Raw genomic sequence first — 16,481 nt, forward strand, 5'->3', positions numbered from 1 at the left:
AAATTTGCTACCTAAATAATTAATTAATTTAATTTGCTAAATTTGCAAATAGATATCTAAAACTATACATTTGTCATACATAATAAACATTACATGTTTAATTAAAGAAATTCAATAGTAGGTAGGTACAGGTACCTACTACGTAGCTTGTAACTATCGTAAAAATTGACAGTGCGGCTCGCGGTGACGTGCGTACGTGAGCGCGTGTGGCAACCAACTGGCTTGCTTTTCTACCGTGAACGGGAGCAGATTCGTAGGTATAAATCCGAGCGCGCGCGGAGAGTTCCATAGGCCTGGTTTTGTACGGAACACTAAAAAGGGCCACGATACTAATAAAATAAAACATAAAGGTCCACTTACAGGAATCCTTCTCCAAACTGGCCGACCACACTTTATTGCAATCTGTAGACAGTATCCCACTAAATATGGAGTCGTACGGGGAGAGGTGTATGAATTTGACCAGCTTGAGACCACAGTCGAACTTCCAGATGTTGACCTTGCCCTCGGCAGAACCGGTGGCGATAAGCTCGCCTGTGTTGCCTTTGGAGACTATGGTCACATTTGGACTGGGCGCCGCGCATGCTGTGGCATTCGTTACCTGGAAATCAAATAATTTTGTTCAGTTTTTTGTAAGACAGAGGGTTCTTAAATTTAAATGAACATTTTTTTGTTAGATAAACACATGCATGAATCACCTGCCTAGGTAGGTTATACACGGGGCTCTGTTTAGTTCATCGACCTACAGTTATAATAACATAAGTTAGGTAACTTGGTTATTCTGAATCCTAACCAATGGGGGAAAACCATTTATAATTCTTAACTAAACTTGTTTTGACTCCGACCTGTTTTATTAGGATTTAAACTAACACGATTTTCACTCATAATTTTAAAACTAACACGAGACTTAATCACGTAAACTTACGTAATTTATAGCATTACTTTACGATCGTTGTCACAGGCAGACGTCAGGCCATTAATGACCGTAAGTAAGTTTTACGCGATAAATCAATAAAAATAAATTAGTCCCGTGTTCGTTTTAAATTCTGACTTGTTTTGTCTGTATATCTGAATAAGGTTGTTTGCCATAAAATAAAAAATAAACCATGTAGTTTCTCTTTCCATATTAGTGAAGCTGGTAACCTAATAAAATAAGTTTTTAGCATTCCATTTTTTGTACAAGCTTTTCTCGCTGACTGTACTTTTCTTACCACAGACAGCTAATACTCATTGAGACAATTCTAAAAACACATATTCAGAGTTCATATGGCCTCCTCCTGTCTCCATCAGATCAGCTCGATGGTACCATAATATTGCTGTGTACCCGACTTACGTATGCAAATTTTCAGCTCAATCGGAAATCGGGAAGTGGGTCAAATTTAGCATCCAAGATTTGACCCACTAAGAACTTACTACTTATCTACTCGAAGGTTAGCTGAAAGAGATACCACACAAGCGAGGCATCTAACCGTCGGACTACTACAGATACTGACCGATATAGGCACGTTGTGTGTGTACTCGCCGCGTACGAACGGACAGTTGGGGGAGTGCCGCTCGTGCTCGACCCAGGGCTCGTCGGACTTCTCCCAGCAGACGAGGCACACCATGCACGTGAAGCACATTGCGCGGTCGTCCCCGCTGGGTGAGGGTTGGTGGTAGAAGCCGGCTTGGGCCATGCGTGCGGGGAGCGCCCATCTAGAGGAATAGAACTCATGTTGAACGATTGGAAATGATTTTTGTAACTACCAGTTTGGCGTCAAAATACTCTTAATCATTTCGATTATTATTACAATTTGATGCCAGATACCGGCCGAGGACAGAGAAGCATCTATATAAATGTTAAGAACTACAATTTATAATGCCAGATGAAGAAAATTCTGCATAACTGCACTAATACATTTTGCATATAATTATTCCAACAGGAAATTAAGACATTTTGTCCTTTGTATTTTAGCCTCGTATGTTACCATTATCAAGAATACGTCTTTGGATACGTCTTTGGGGCTATTCATAAATTACGTCATTTCAAATTAGGGAGGGGGGGTCTGGACATCGGATGATGTAGCATGCATGATTTAGGAGGAAACGGGGTCATTCAAAGCATGATTTTTGGATGATTTTAGGTGGGGGGGTCAAAAATCGATGACGTAATTTATGGACAGCCCCTTTCTTTAAAGACATCAAAAATCATTTTTTCTTAGTTTGATAAGTGCCTTCCCCATTTTCTTCACCAGCTCTTGAGCAAAGAAATATTTACACCACTACCAGAAGATATTTTTTACATCATTACAGCGTAGGCTACTCACTTGTAATCCATATGAGGCCACCGCTTGAAGGTCTCCTTGCGCTCTGCCTCAGAGTACATCAGTGCCCTCGACTCCTCATCCCTGGAGCACGGCATCAGCTCATTGGCCCGCTGCCCCACAGCAGAAGCGATGGCCAGGGCGGGGATCCTCCGGTTCTGGCCTTTGAGCTCTTGGACTACACCGGTGGTGACCAGCCGGAGTGTGGACTGGGGCAGGCATATGGTGACTGTGCTCCACTGGAAAGTAAGGTGATATTAGCATAATATGTATTTGGTGAAAACCCAGGTTTCAGCTCCATAAGTGAGAACAGGCAAAATACATTGGTTAAATCTGCAAGGTTGTGAGGCCGAGTGGCTTCAAATAGGGTAAACCATCTTGGATCTCCGAGAGATCTCCCTGAGTTCCTACTCAATATCAAAGGTTTGATAGGATTCCTTGAGGATTTGGGCTTGCAGGACTAGTCTACCTTAGGGGGTAGGGTGCTAGTGCTGCTGGGGAGGGCAAGGCCTAATCTTCGAATTGCTGAAATCTGTCCATGCTACAATACAATGACCTAAATGTATGTTCCATTAATAAAATACCAACAACTGATATGTCATTTTTATTTAGATTGAATTGGAGCAGGTTAGGCAAGCTGTTTCTCAGTATCCTTAACCTCCTCCTCGCTCTGCGGAATTGACAGTACTTATCAGTCTTATCAGTATGTTAGCTTAGCCCAACATATCCTCAGAAACTGATGTGATAATTACAATTTTAACTATAATTGAGTCATACTGGCATTGAAATCAAAATAAAACTGTTATACTCGCTTTCTAATTGTAACTCGAAGTTTAACCATGTAATTTAGTCTAATCTTAATACCACTAAGGACTCACTATAGTGTATTCTGGGAATCCCGCATAATCGTATCGGAATATCGGGTAAGTCCCAAAACGGAATCTGATTTATAGACTTATGGAGGATTTTCGTAATTACCTGTCATTGCGAAGAATTTCCGAACGTACCTTGTATACTTCTTACTGGCACTACTTTATATTATAACTTATAACAACAAGCCTTTCTACTAGTTCCATATAATACATAAACTGAGCGTTGCCAAGCGGGCGCTAGAGAGAAAACTGGTGGCGATCACATTGAGAGACCGTAAAACGAATGAGTGGCTGACACAACAGAGCAACGTCAGTGATGTTGTAGAACGCGTAGCCAGTTTGAAGTGGGGATGGGCTGGTCATATAACACGAAAAACCGAATCGTTTACTCCAACGACTACTCGAGTGGCGACCATGGGGGGAGCATCCCCAAAGTAGACCCCAGATGCGTTAAGACGACGATATCAAAAAGACTGCGGAGAAGTGGCTCCAGGTCGCACAGAACCGTGACGAGTGGCGTACAATTAAGGAGGCTTACACCCGGGGGTAGAAAAGGGCTAGAGAGAGAGAAAGGGGGTGGGGAGAGAGAGAGAAGCCACTCGTCTGCATTCCAGCTTCAGCCAAATTTAAATCAAGCATTACCTTTTGCGCCTTAACTCCTTTCCTGGCCGGTTCAGCATCAATGGAGTTTTTGAGCTCATTGATGAAGTCAGTTAGGCCCTCGATGGAATGCACGTCCAAACTCTGCAGGCACTGGTACAGAAGGACGGCCTGGAACAAACAAAATGTTTTTTTTTATTAAAGAAATAAAAAAAAAATATTATAATACTACTACTATAGGTACTTAATCTGTCTGGTCTAAGGGTCTAACCCATTCACATTGACTGGTAATAGAGAATGACTTAAGGCATTTGGTCCGTAATTTGTACCTTCATGTATTGTGCAATCAAGATTAAATAAATAAATGACTGTGTCAAAAATATTTTATAACAAGGACTATTGTAAAGTCAGTAATTTACCTCCCACTCGATTGTTAGGAGCCAAGCCACAGAATAAATAATAGTACTAGGTACAGAAGACTCACTCTCTAACAAAACGCGTCTGTTACGATCAGGACAGAGATAGCTAGGTGGTGACAGCGCCACGCGCGGTTTATGGCTAGCCACCAAAATTGGTGTGGAACGGATGTACTTTTAGCTACCTATAGCAAAGCGACGAAATCGTGGAGTGAGCCACGCCTGGCCAAGCCTTCTAGTCTAGAGCGGTAAAAATTATGTTTGTACTTTGTAGTCCTCATTTTAAATCACATTTATAGACGGGTCGATCGCGAATTTATTCATCGCTTTTTAGGGTTCCGTACCCAAAGGGTAAAACGGGACCCTATTACTAAGACTCTGCTGTCCGTCCGTCCGTCCGTCCGTCCGTCCGTCCGTCTGTCACCAGGCTGTATCTCACGAACCGTGATAGCTAGACAGTTGAAATTTTCACATATGATGTATTTCTGTTGCCGCTATAACAACAAATACTAAAAACTAGTGTCCGACCGAAACATGTTTTTTTGCCGAAACCGAAACCGAATGTTCGGCTTTGGCTCTAGTTTCGGCCGAAACCGAAACCGAAACTTTTGTAGACTTGTTAGAATAGTTGAAAAAATATCATAAAACCGCTTTACACATATTATGGGGCTGTCAACACCCAATGTCCTTGAAATTTATGTTACTTAAGCAGTTTTTTAAGAAAATTACTAGAGTTAGACCAAGATAATTCTGCAACGATTTTGATAACACACGCAATGCAAGTGTTATTTTAAACGTCAAAACTTCTATGAAATAAGACGTATAAATAACATTTGCACTAGTTACAAAATCATTGCAGAATTTTCTTGGTGTAACTCTATTCATTCACCAGTCAAGCTAACATGTAGATACAGGGTCAACCAAAAACGCGAGCGCAGCGAGCGCGAAATTTTTTGTTAATAAAATCGCAAGGCCGGGTACCGATCTTCACCTGGGCCTAAAAGTCCGAAGTGCCCCAGTGAGGCGAACTTTCATGCGAAGTCAAAGCCGTGCTTCAGGCTTCAAAATAAGTAGTTGAGCACAGACTCCAACCAATGTCCATTGTATTAAAAAGCGAGACCGCAGGCTGAGCATGGCGCAGCGAGGCCAAAGGCTAAGCTGAAGTAGAGGACATGTGGAACACAAACCAATGGTAAATTGAGGTAAAAAGTGAGGCTAAGGTTGATATTTGATATTTGATATTTGATATATTTGATAGCATTCGTATGAAAAACTGTACTGGGGGCACTTTTAAGGGTTTTTTCTTCGTTTTAATCAATAGTCAGCTGTCTGACCTCGCAAAATATTAACTATTGAGAAAATCAACTTTGCAGCACTAGTTGAGCGTAACCTTTAGCCTCGCTTAAAATTTGTCATTAGAGGTAGATAGGAAAATGACTGAATAAGTGATTGAATAAGAGCGAAAAAGACATCGTTCGACTCGTGCCGAGCGGATACTCGGCCAACGGCTACGTGCGACAGTGCTATCTCATTCACTCCGATACAATTAGACAGTGTGCGCGTTATAGGTATTGACAGCCTCTTAAGACTGAGTCGACCGTCCAGTGGCGCCCTCACTAGTGGAATTGTGTTTTATAATAAACCAATTAAATTATGTACCTATACCACCTATACATGAATCAGTATATGTACAGATATTAATATTGTTGTCCTACTTATTCCCCAACTTTTGGTCTTTGTCCGAAGTACCATTTCGTAAGTTTCGGCCCGGCCGAAAGGTTCGGCCGTATTTTGGCCGAAACCGAAACTACGGCCGAAACATGATTTTTGGGCCGAAACTGGCCGAAACCGAAACCGAACCTTCGGTCGGACACTACTAAAAACAGAATAAAATAAAGATTTAAGTGGGGCTCCCATACAACAAACGTGATTTTTGACCGAAGTTAAGCAACGTCGGGCGGGGTCAGTACTTGGATGGGTGACCGTTTTTAGTTTTTTTGCTTTTTTGCTTTTTTTGCGTTATGGTACGGAACCCTTCGTGCGCGAGTCCGACTCGCACTTGTTTATCGCTTTGTACCTAGTCCTATTATGTACCTGTTCTATGATAATACCTATATTTTACAAGTAGGTATGTAAATATACAGTGTGTTTTTTTTAAGTGGGACAGTATGGGGAAATCCTAAAGTATAAGAGATACAGGGAAACTGTCTTAGGAAACATTAGGTACTTTTTTGTGAAAAAAAAATTGGTATAGTCAAAATTTTGGTCAAGTGTGAGTTGTCCCTAAAAATGATTAATTTTGATGAAATTTTTTTTTGACGCACATCTACTCAGTTTCATGAGGGGATCATTTTATTGTATAGGAAGAAAAAAATCGGGACAGCAGAAGTTAGGTAAATTTAATAAAATAATTTTACATTAAAGTAAATGTTCAAAGTGGCCTCCCTCTTGTCGAATGCAGGCACGAGCGCGTTTCAGAACACCTCTGGTAGCTTTAGACAAGGCGTTGTGATGTATGTTGTTCAAATGATAATGCACTGCGTCTTTTAACTCTTGTACCGAGTTGTAAGTATCTGCATAAATTCGACCTTTAAGGTACCCCCAAATGAAAAAATCCAACGGTGTTAAATCGGGTGAACGTGGTGGCCATTTAATAGGGCCATTTGTGCCCATCCAGCGATCAAGAAAATGTTCATTTCAAAACTGTTTCGTAGCGATACTATTGTGGGCAGGGGCGCCGTCTTGTTGGTAGATGATATTATTCAAATTATTTAATGGAATTGCCATATCTACTAAATCCACAGCCATGTTTAATATTTCCTGATATTTTTGACTATTCAATGTTCCATGGTAAATTTTAATGGCAAAGATTTTATTATCTAATATTGCACACCAACAATTAAAGGAAAAGCGGACCTGGTTATGGGTTGCCGTAGTTCGGAAGGGGTTTGTACGTGCCCAAAAATGATTATTTTTTCTATTGTGTTACATGCCATTGTTTGAAAAATTGCATTCATCTGTCCAAATAATCCGGCTTGGAAAAGACGGGTTTCTAATCGAGCATGCTACAAACCACTGGCAAAATGCTAATCTCCGGTCAGTGTCTCCTGGAAGCAATGCTTGTACAAGATGACCTTCTATGTAACACTTGTACTTGTAAGCCTTCAATACCTTTCGTACTGTAGATTTATGCACACCGATAGTGTTAGCAGCTTCCCTCAATGAGGCTTTTGGGTAGGCTTCAAAATATCCTAAGATTGCGATAGTTGTAAATTCATTTATTACTGTGGCTCGTCTCTTCCGTTTTAATTTAAAACAGCCTCCCTTTCTTAAATTTTTCACCAGTTTGTCAAAAATTTTGCGGTCCGGTTGATCGCGGTCCGGATAACGTTCCCGATACCACTGTAACGCATTCACAGAGCTACGATAATTTACAAAATACGCTTCAATTAAATCTACTTTATGCGAGTTTGGTAATTCCATGACGAAAACTTAACATAATGTTAACTTTAAACAATGAAATATCAAGTAAAATACTGTTTGTTTCAAGAAGTTCCAAATTTAAAATTTGTTTTTTTTTTAAATTAGATTTGTAAGGTAAGGCTCGCGTAAGAATATCTTAAAGTATTTTAATCCTTTTTAAACCAAATAAAGTGTTCCAAATTCAAATGTAAAACTGGAATAGGCAATATTTTTTAAATAAAAACCTTGCAGTGGGCAGTGGTTTTCAATTTACACGGGTTGTAAAAATGAAAACGATTTTCTTAAATTTGACTAACTTCTGCTGTCCCGATTTTTTTCTTCCCATACAATAAAATGATCCCCTCATGAAACTGAGTAGATGTGCGTCAAAAAAAAATTTCATCAAAATTAATCATTTTTAGGGACAACTCACACTTGACCAAAATTTTGACTATACCATTTTTTTTTTCACAAAAAAGTACCTAATGTTTCCTAAGACAGTTTCCCTGTATCTCTTATACTTTGGGATTTCCCCATACTGTCCCACTTAAAAAAAACACACTGTATAGTTAATCTTTGAAGAAATGAAATCTAAGAATGATTTTTCTTTTTTGTATAAAAAAACCTTTGATACTGGGGGATTAAAATGTAACAAATGTCACCCGCGCAATGCATACAATTAATATCTCACAAAAAATTACATTTGAATCATCAATATCGGCAATTCGGCAAATCAAAATGAACTGGAAGTTTGTTAGAGTAGACTCGTATTAAGACTTTTATCGTAGGTAATTATTTTATTGCCTTCTCTTTTTTACGTCGCGTGCCCCTTATTTTTTTTTTTCTTTATTTATGGTATCAAAAAATTCAACCTACTATAACCTGGATTTAGTCCATTCTAAAGTAGGTTAAGTAGATACATAATAGATGTAATGTTATGTCCTACGGACCTAGATACCATAAGCAAGAACATACAAATGAATGGCCCATATTATAACAATGAAACACGGCATAGCTATACATCGTATTTTGTTTTACAACGACTAGATCACGCGAGGCAATAGAGGCATGTTTACGAGTGCCCACTCAAGCGACATGAGCAATTTGATGATTAATTTCTTTATTATAGAAGAAAATGCAATGTTACATTATCATTATCTTGCCCTTGTCCCATTCACTAGGGGTCGGCGCAGCATGTCTTGCTCTTCCATACCTCTCTGTCGCCCGTCATCTCATCATTCACATGCGTTCGCTTCATATCATATCTCACACAGTCCATCCACCTTTTCCTCGGTTTTTCTTTCCTCGTAATGAGGAACCACACCACCAGGAGGTGTGGAGGGACCACATTCATTCGTAATACCTTTCGTCACATAACTTTTATCCCTCCGATAAATGAATTAATGCCATTTCTTACAAAATGTGTAGCTAGAGCTACATATAGGTATAGTTCGTTTTTTTTAGCATTAGAAAGAACTCCGCAGAAGCAAGCGTGCAGTTTTTATCAGGCTCGTTAATTGTTAATAATTATTGAATTATCTAATGTAGCATGGTCAATACATATAATTTACTTCAAATTGTTACCGCTAAAAGTGCCAGGTTTAGAACCACAAGCGAACTTCTGCGAAGTTCTTTCTAATGTTAAAAAAAACGGACTATACGTAATTTAAATGTAACTAAACATGATGCGCCCTTAAAATTTTACTTTCAACTCTAACCAACATAAGCATAACTGTCCTGTGAGAAGTAGCTCTAAAAATCGTAATCAGGCTTACTTAATTTCAAAACTTAATTATTATGTAGAATGTTGTTGTTGTCTGAGTACCCACAACACAAGCCTTCTTGAGCTTACCGTGGGGCTCAGTCAATTTGTGTAAAAAATGTCCTGTAATATTTATTTATTTTAATGTTCAGTAACAAACTACTCACAAAAAGCTTTTTCTACCCACCGCTGATATGTTATGTTGTTGATTGATGTTGTGCAACTTCTAACCCCCTTATTCATAAACGCGCTACAAACCTCGATTAGCTAATAATCGTTTGTCTTTATCTGTCATTTTGACTTCTGTATTTGTAAGAAAGGGATAAAACATAATTTAACAGGCCCGTAAAGTTTTATGAATAAGGGGGTAAATATTTACCAATTTTATTATTCTTTTGGTATATAATCTTATTCATTGACGAGAACAAAAATGAGTGAAGTAAAATGAAAATCGGAAAATGAAACACTGTATTCCTCCTATATGGGTCAAAAACAAAACTGTGTTCGCGTCTTTCCTGTAGACATACACAAGAGTTAAGGGCTATAAAGGTTAATTTTCTTATTTAACCCTTATCCACATGAAAAGGTCCTCCTTTTATTTAGAGAACTATGATAAAATCATTACTTACATGCCCACAAGCTGTTAACTATTGCCCACAGGAGAGAAAACTAGCGTGTTCGCGCGATCTGTACATTTTTCTCTTCTGTGGGCAATAGTTAACAGCTTGTGGGCATGTAAGTACTGATTTTATCATAATTCCCTAAATAAAAGGAGGATCATTTCACGTGAATAAGCGTTGAATAAGAAAATTAACCTTTATAGCCCTTAACCTACCTACCTTACCTGTCTACCTTAGTTTTTAAGTTGCTGAGCAATAAAAAATTAGGTATGTATTGTATTGTTGTGGTAGTGTTCTAATGCTCTAAAAATTTGTTTCAGATAAGATAAGCTGTTCCACCATTTTTAGGGTTCCGTACCCAAAGGGTAAAACGGGACCCTATTACTAAGACTTCGCTGTCCGTCCGTCCGTCCGTCCGTCTGTCACCAGGCTGTATCTCACGAACCGTGATAGCTAGACAGTTGAAATTTTCACAGATGATGTATTTCTGTTGCCGCTATAACAACAAATACTAAAAACAGAATAAAATAAAGATTTAAATGGGGCTCCCATACAACAAACGTGATTTTTGACCAAAGTTAAGGCGCTCTTATAGTTGAGTTTTACGTTTCCGAGGGGGTGAAGCAGACGAGTGGTAGAACAGGCGGGCGGGCGCCCCGCGCACCCCGCCGCACCATTCCCGCGCAGCACGTCTACATCCTTATTCTGGCGCCATCGGTATTCTGAATATTCTGATTTGTCAGTTCCGGGATTTTTTCCGGCAAATAATATCGAATAAGATTTATTAGCAAATTCGTAATTTAATGAGTACTTAATGAAATTATATACAATATGAGAGTATACCCCGACAAACTAAGAACCTAATCAAATTATACCCAATTACTATGAGACAGAAATTAGTACTTAAGTACTTACCTTAAAAATATAATAGAGTTAGACCAAGAAAATTCTGCAACGATTTTGATTGCACACGCAGTGCAAGTGTTATTTTGAACGACAAACCTTCATGAAATTATGATTAACACTTGCACTGCGTGTGTAATCAAAATTGTCGCAGACTTGGTCTAATTCTAGAAGTCAATTTCGGGCAAGTAGGTATTGAAAATAAGGAGGAATAGGAATACTGTAGTTCGTTTTTTTTAGCATTAGAAAGTACTTGAAAAAAGGTAAGCGATCTAGACAGGTCTTTTAATTGAATGGCGCTTTTTAAAAATCAGTAACTATTACTTATGAAAGCTTATTTTATATATTGGGACTTTTATTTTATATAAAATCAATCAACATTTGGCATGATGTGTCACATCCCCGTAGCTGCAGGCGTCCATAGGCTATGGTGAATGCGGGTCGTATGCTGGCTTGCCACCAGTGTGGTATATAAACAGCATTTTTTGGAATAAATTTCCATATAGCACGGTACGGACTTGGCGGAAATAAGGTAGAAGTACTAGTGCTCAACGCTGCACTAGTATTCGACACGGGCACTTTATGTCAAAGTGACAAGAATTAAATTTGAATACAGAAAGATCGTCGCCGTTCAAATTTAACCTATATTACTTTGACATAAAGTATAGTGTGTAGCTTTCAAATAGAGCTCAACGGCTAATCCTATTGTCTATTGTTAAGTAAAACCGCACGTGCTACTTACGTGCAAAAAAGGGTCTTAATTATTTTATTTGGCACCTGAGCGCCGGCTAGGCCAACGCTCAAAAAACCAGTGTAGGTGCGCTCTCCGATAACGCGCCTTTGTGTCATCTCGATGACACATTTTAGACTGGTTCTGTAGCGTTCGACTCGCCGCACTCAGTAACCGGAGTACGTATTTTTTATGCAGGTGGTTGTGGCACGTGGCATGAGCGGTTTTACTTAACAATAGACAATAGGAGTCTGTGGCCATGAGTAAGCCCATTCATAATAAAAAAAAGGATTAGCCGTCGAGCTCTATTTGAAAGCTACACACTATACCCATGTCGAATACTAGTGCAGCGTCGAGCACTAGTACTTCTACCTTACCTAATATTAAACACAAAACCATTTTAGGCATTTTTCGACCACTTCCCTTAAAACGCATGTAGGTAACTCGGAAACTAAAAGCGGTGAAATGGTTAGGTACCACTCGGAAGCCGGTGTTGCTCGAAGGGTACCACCATACACTAAACACTCCCACATAGGTATTTGAATCCCGGACACATATGTTTAAAAATGATTCAATTTGAAATAGCCTTTAATAAAATTTGTTTACACAATTTATCAATCGTGACTAAATTCCGGATTGGTTAGACGGGTGTGTGCCTTTGCTTCCCAACTTGTTATAAATTGACAATATGACGGGCGAATGTCTGAAATGTCACAGTAATTAAGAATTATTTTGCTTTTCTTCGTAAGAATGTTGAAAAACATTGTGTGTATAACATATTTGCATATTTATACAGTGGTTACCCATTTTATGAAACGTCCACTAAACTAGCATAGGTCCGACGCTGGCAGTGGCCACGGGCGTACTGGCGCGGGGAATAGGCGCAAGGTATTGCCGCGTAGGGTGTAATTTAGTAGGCAAAAGTTGAATTCATAAAATTATGAATGAAAAGATTAACGTATCGATAAAAGGACCAGCAAAAACGAAGATTTACTTAAAAGCTATCGAATGAGGTAAGTTTCATATCCATTTTCGTCGTAGTACTTCTAAAATATGGATCAAAAGACAGCTGTAAGCATGTTTTCAACTTAAGATTCTATCGAGAAAATAATGAGCTGTTGTGTTTCTGACAAGCAATAACGTAGTTCAAGGACTAAAGTTATACATACTAGAAAATAATGCATGAAATCCTTGTAAAAGTCTGTAAATATGGTTACAAAAAAGCGCATTTTACTACACACCGCGCCTTAAGCAACGTCGGGAGTGGTCAGTACTTGGATGGGTGACCATTATTTTTTGCTTTTTTTTTTGTTTTTTTTTTGCATTATGGTACGGAACCCTTCGTGCGCGAGTCCGACTCGCACTTGCCCGGTTTTTGATTAGCTGCAACCTAGCAAATGTTGTTATTTTAACACACTTTCATTTTACAGTGACTTGAACAGAACAAAGTGAACAAGTGTCATTATAAACATATTTTTTTCATAGAAAGACATTAATGATGACATGGCCACACTTTGTCAGACTCAAGTACAGTTAGTAATAAATGTGTTTGTAGAAATGAAATTTTCGGCTGAAACTTATTTGTTGAAGTCTTTGTAACTAATACAATTCCAGTCTTGTATACCTAAAACCACAAACATAAATTTGTGATAAGTCAGTTATATTTTGTTTGGGTAAAACATGACAAGTCAATTAGTGTTTCCAAACAAAATAAACTTACAGTTAACTACTACTGTTACCATACAATACACATTTCTTAGGTGCAGTTTGGCAGAAGAAGAAATTGTACAAATATGGTATATTTTGTCTAAATAAATGATTTATTATTTTATGTTTTTGTTTTTTTTTCTTAGGTTGTTTATATTCCTACAGCGGGAATGTTTATTTGAAAACAACAGTTTTAAAGTGATGTCTGCCACCTGATGATCTTGAGGACTCATTTTTACACCGTCAATTAAACAATCCACATCTTTCATTCTCTACCTCTCTCAATCGCTCAAAAATCCAAGAGTCATAGAGAGAGATAACGAAATTCTGAATTTCAATGTTCAATGTAGGCTCTCCGGTTCTAGAACTGGTTTTGTATAGAAACCCAGTACCAAGAAACTTTGAAGTACAAGGAGATAATATACAACATACATGCCTACACACTGAGTCACATGTACCATATAGGTCTATTTGGACACTTCACTCACTCAGCTGATGGCAGCTTTTTGGCAGCCAAGGGTCACATAGTAGTTAACGGAGTGGATTGCACATTGTTAATATTTATAACTTTATCAGACATTGTTGTTTGTCAAATTACATACAAAATAGCCAGAGACTCACAGCCCGCAAGCCGCCTGTTGTCGACCGCTGACTTAGATACTACTGCTCATTTGGACATCTTATAAAAGGTTTCAATAATAAGAATATCCAACCCACTTATAAGGACAGCATTATGTAAATTGACCATAGTTCTGTAGAAAGCGACCAACTTTTTATATTTGTCAAAGTGACTTACACCCAAACTCAGTAGCTTTGGTCGCTTTCTGCATTGATAAAAAAATTGAGTTGGTCGTTTTCTGCATAACTACAGTCAATTATGTATTCGTTTGTTCTAACCAACTTTTTCACTGTTGCTTCTCAAAGGCCTTTGTGTATCCAATACCACCTACATACATATGTAGTGTAGTCATCTTTCTACCAATATATTCAGTATTTACTCGACTCTTGTGTTATCATTATAAACCCTGAACGCCGAACACTTCACATATCCTACATAGGCAGAGATCTTAGACAGTACATGCGAAAAATATTATAATAATGCCTTCCCATTTATGTGTTGATGCATATCAAATAAGTAGGTACCTACTCAAGATTTGGTGCACAAGATTGTTGCAAAATAAGTGTAATACAGTTAAAATTCAGCATAGATTTACAATGATTTGATTTTGATGTATAGATAGATATATACAATATAGAAGTAACTAGATACTGTTTAAGGTTAGATAATCTGTCAAGTACTACTCAATGCCCTAAACCTTTAATTAAACAAAGATGTTCACGAAATTTGTACATACCTCAGAGAGCACAAGTTCAATTCTTATTATTTTATCCGGCTGCGAAGACGGGAGCGGCCGTTGGAGCGCGGTGTGCAGCAGCAGGACTCCATTGTAATCCGTACGGGCTCCCACGCCACTGCTGTCCCACACGAACACCCTGTCAGCCCCCGACGCGTACTCCACTCCAAGCGTACCCCCATCATCTGCAATTTACCAAAAGCTCAAGTAATCTCAACGCACCAATTATTGTTTATAAAGAACTGTCAGCCGAAACAATGTAGGGCAACTAAGAACAATCCTAACGCGTAAATGAATGCAATATGCTGTAATTCTCATTCAAATTCCTCCTTATACGAAAGCAATAGGGGGAAAATTATGGAATATATTGTATTAGACATGACAAGCATCTAAAATCGTGACTTACCCGCTGATAGGCAGGACGACTGAAGAATCACACCAGAATTGACATCCAAAACGTGTACACCACCAACATCAGTCTTCACCAAAATTATATTCAAGTTACTGTGATACGTTAAAGAAGTAACAGGAAAGTTCATACGTATATAACCATCTTCTCGTAATATCAAAGAATCATCGCCCATCGTGGCCGTGAACACATCTGTCTATTCTACGTAAACGCCATTTGTAATTATACTTTTTTGTGTCAAATATTTTCAAGTAAAATGGCCAGCTACAAAATCTGCCATGGGAGTCAGACAAATTTAAATATCTTTTTGAAATATTGATTTTTCATATTATTACAGAATAGTGTAAATTTATAATATTAATGTATTATTATGAGTGTATAAATATAATTTTATCAGCACATTATACTTTATACAATAAAATAATGCAAGTAGCCTTCTAGTGTTGCCATACGTAAGTCCATGTTTTCATTTTTAATTCATAGACAATGTCACGCATGAAAACATAAAGGCAGTTATACACTTTCACGCAATTTTCCCAACTATTAATTAACCCTCATACACGCGGGCGCTTTTACAACGCGCATTAAAAAGCGTTGGAATGACACAAATAGATACAAGAGTACATATTATATTCTTTGCAAGAGTATCTCCTTAGTACTTTGTGGATACAAGTGTACCTATATTTATTCACACAACGGCGGTGGCGCTTTTAATCAAGCGTTGTTGGATTTTGGACTTTAAGCCCCCATTCGCATGAGAGCTTTTCCAACGCGCGTTAAAAAAGCGCTTGAATTTGTCCGTACTCTAAATTCGATTTAACGACCTTAAAGCCTTTAAAGTCGAAAATCCAACAACGCTTGATAAAAAGCGCCACCGCTGTTCTGTGGATACATACCAAACATACAAGGTTATCCATTTGTGTCATTCAAACGCTATTTTAACGCGCGTTGAAAAAGCTCCCGTGGGAATGGGGGCTAAGCCTTGGTAGTTAAATCGAATTTAGAGTGCGGACAGATTCAAGCGCTTTTTTAACGCGCGTTGTAAAAGCGCCCGTGTGTATGAGGGCTTACGAGTGGTAACTACTGGTTATTTGTTTTGTTCTTGTTAAACTGCTCGTGCTAATATTGATAACCGAGCAAGCAAAAGATTCCAAATTTGAACCACAAGCGTAGCCACAGAATAACTAATAGTACTACATACCATGGCATAGCGATAGGTTCAAAAAGTGGAATCTTAAGCGTGGCGAGGGTTAAACAATTTTTTTCACCATACCAACCTGAGGAAGTTAAATCTAACTATAAAATATAAAATAAATCAAACCAAATCAAATTAACATGAATTTGA

The 16,481-nt window shown here is 38.4% G+C and overlaps 1 protein-coding gene across 1 annotated transcript in view; it reads right to left on the reverse strand.

The window, feature by feature from the left end:
- LOC134673322 (baculoviral IAP repeat-containing protein 6) overlaps window positions 1–15,368 on the reverse strand; it is a 113,564-nt gene extending 98,196 nt beyond the window's left edge. Inside the window, exons 1-6 of the mRNA XM_063531293.1 lie at window positions 15,134–15,368; window positions 14,728–14,912; window positions 3,815–3,943; window positions 2,304–2,539; window positions 1,491–1,692; window positions 361–598 (exon numbers count right to left, since the gene is read on the reverse strand). Coding sequence (XP_063387363.1) covers window positions 361–598; window positions 1,491–1,692; window positions 2,304–2,539; window positions 3,815–3,943; window positions 14,728–14,912; window positions 15,134–15,311 — 1,168 coding nt within the window. The 5' untranslated portion in view covers window positions 15,312–15,368. The remainder of the gene's footprint in view (window positions 1–360; window positions 599–1,490; window positions 1,693–2,303; window positions 2,540–3,814; window positions 3,944–14,727; window positions 14,913–15,133) is intronic.
- Window positions 15,369–16,481: the final 1,113 nt, after the last annotated feature.

The sequence above is a fragment of the Cydia fagiglandana genome, chromosome 18, assembly GCF_963556715.1.
Source record: "Cydia fagiglandana chromosome 18, ilCydFagi1.1, whole genome shotgun sequence".
Taxonomy (NCBI): Eukaryota; Metazoa; Arthropoda; class Insecta; order Lepidoptera; family Tortricidae; genus Cydia; species Cydia fagiglandana.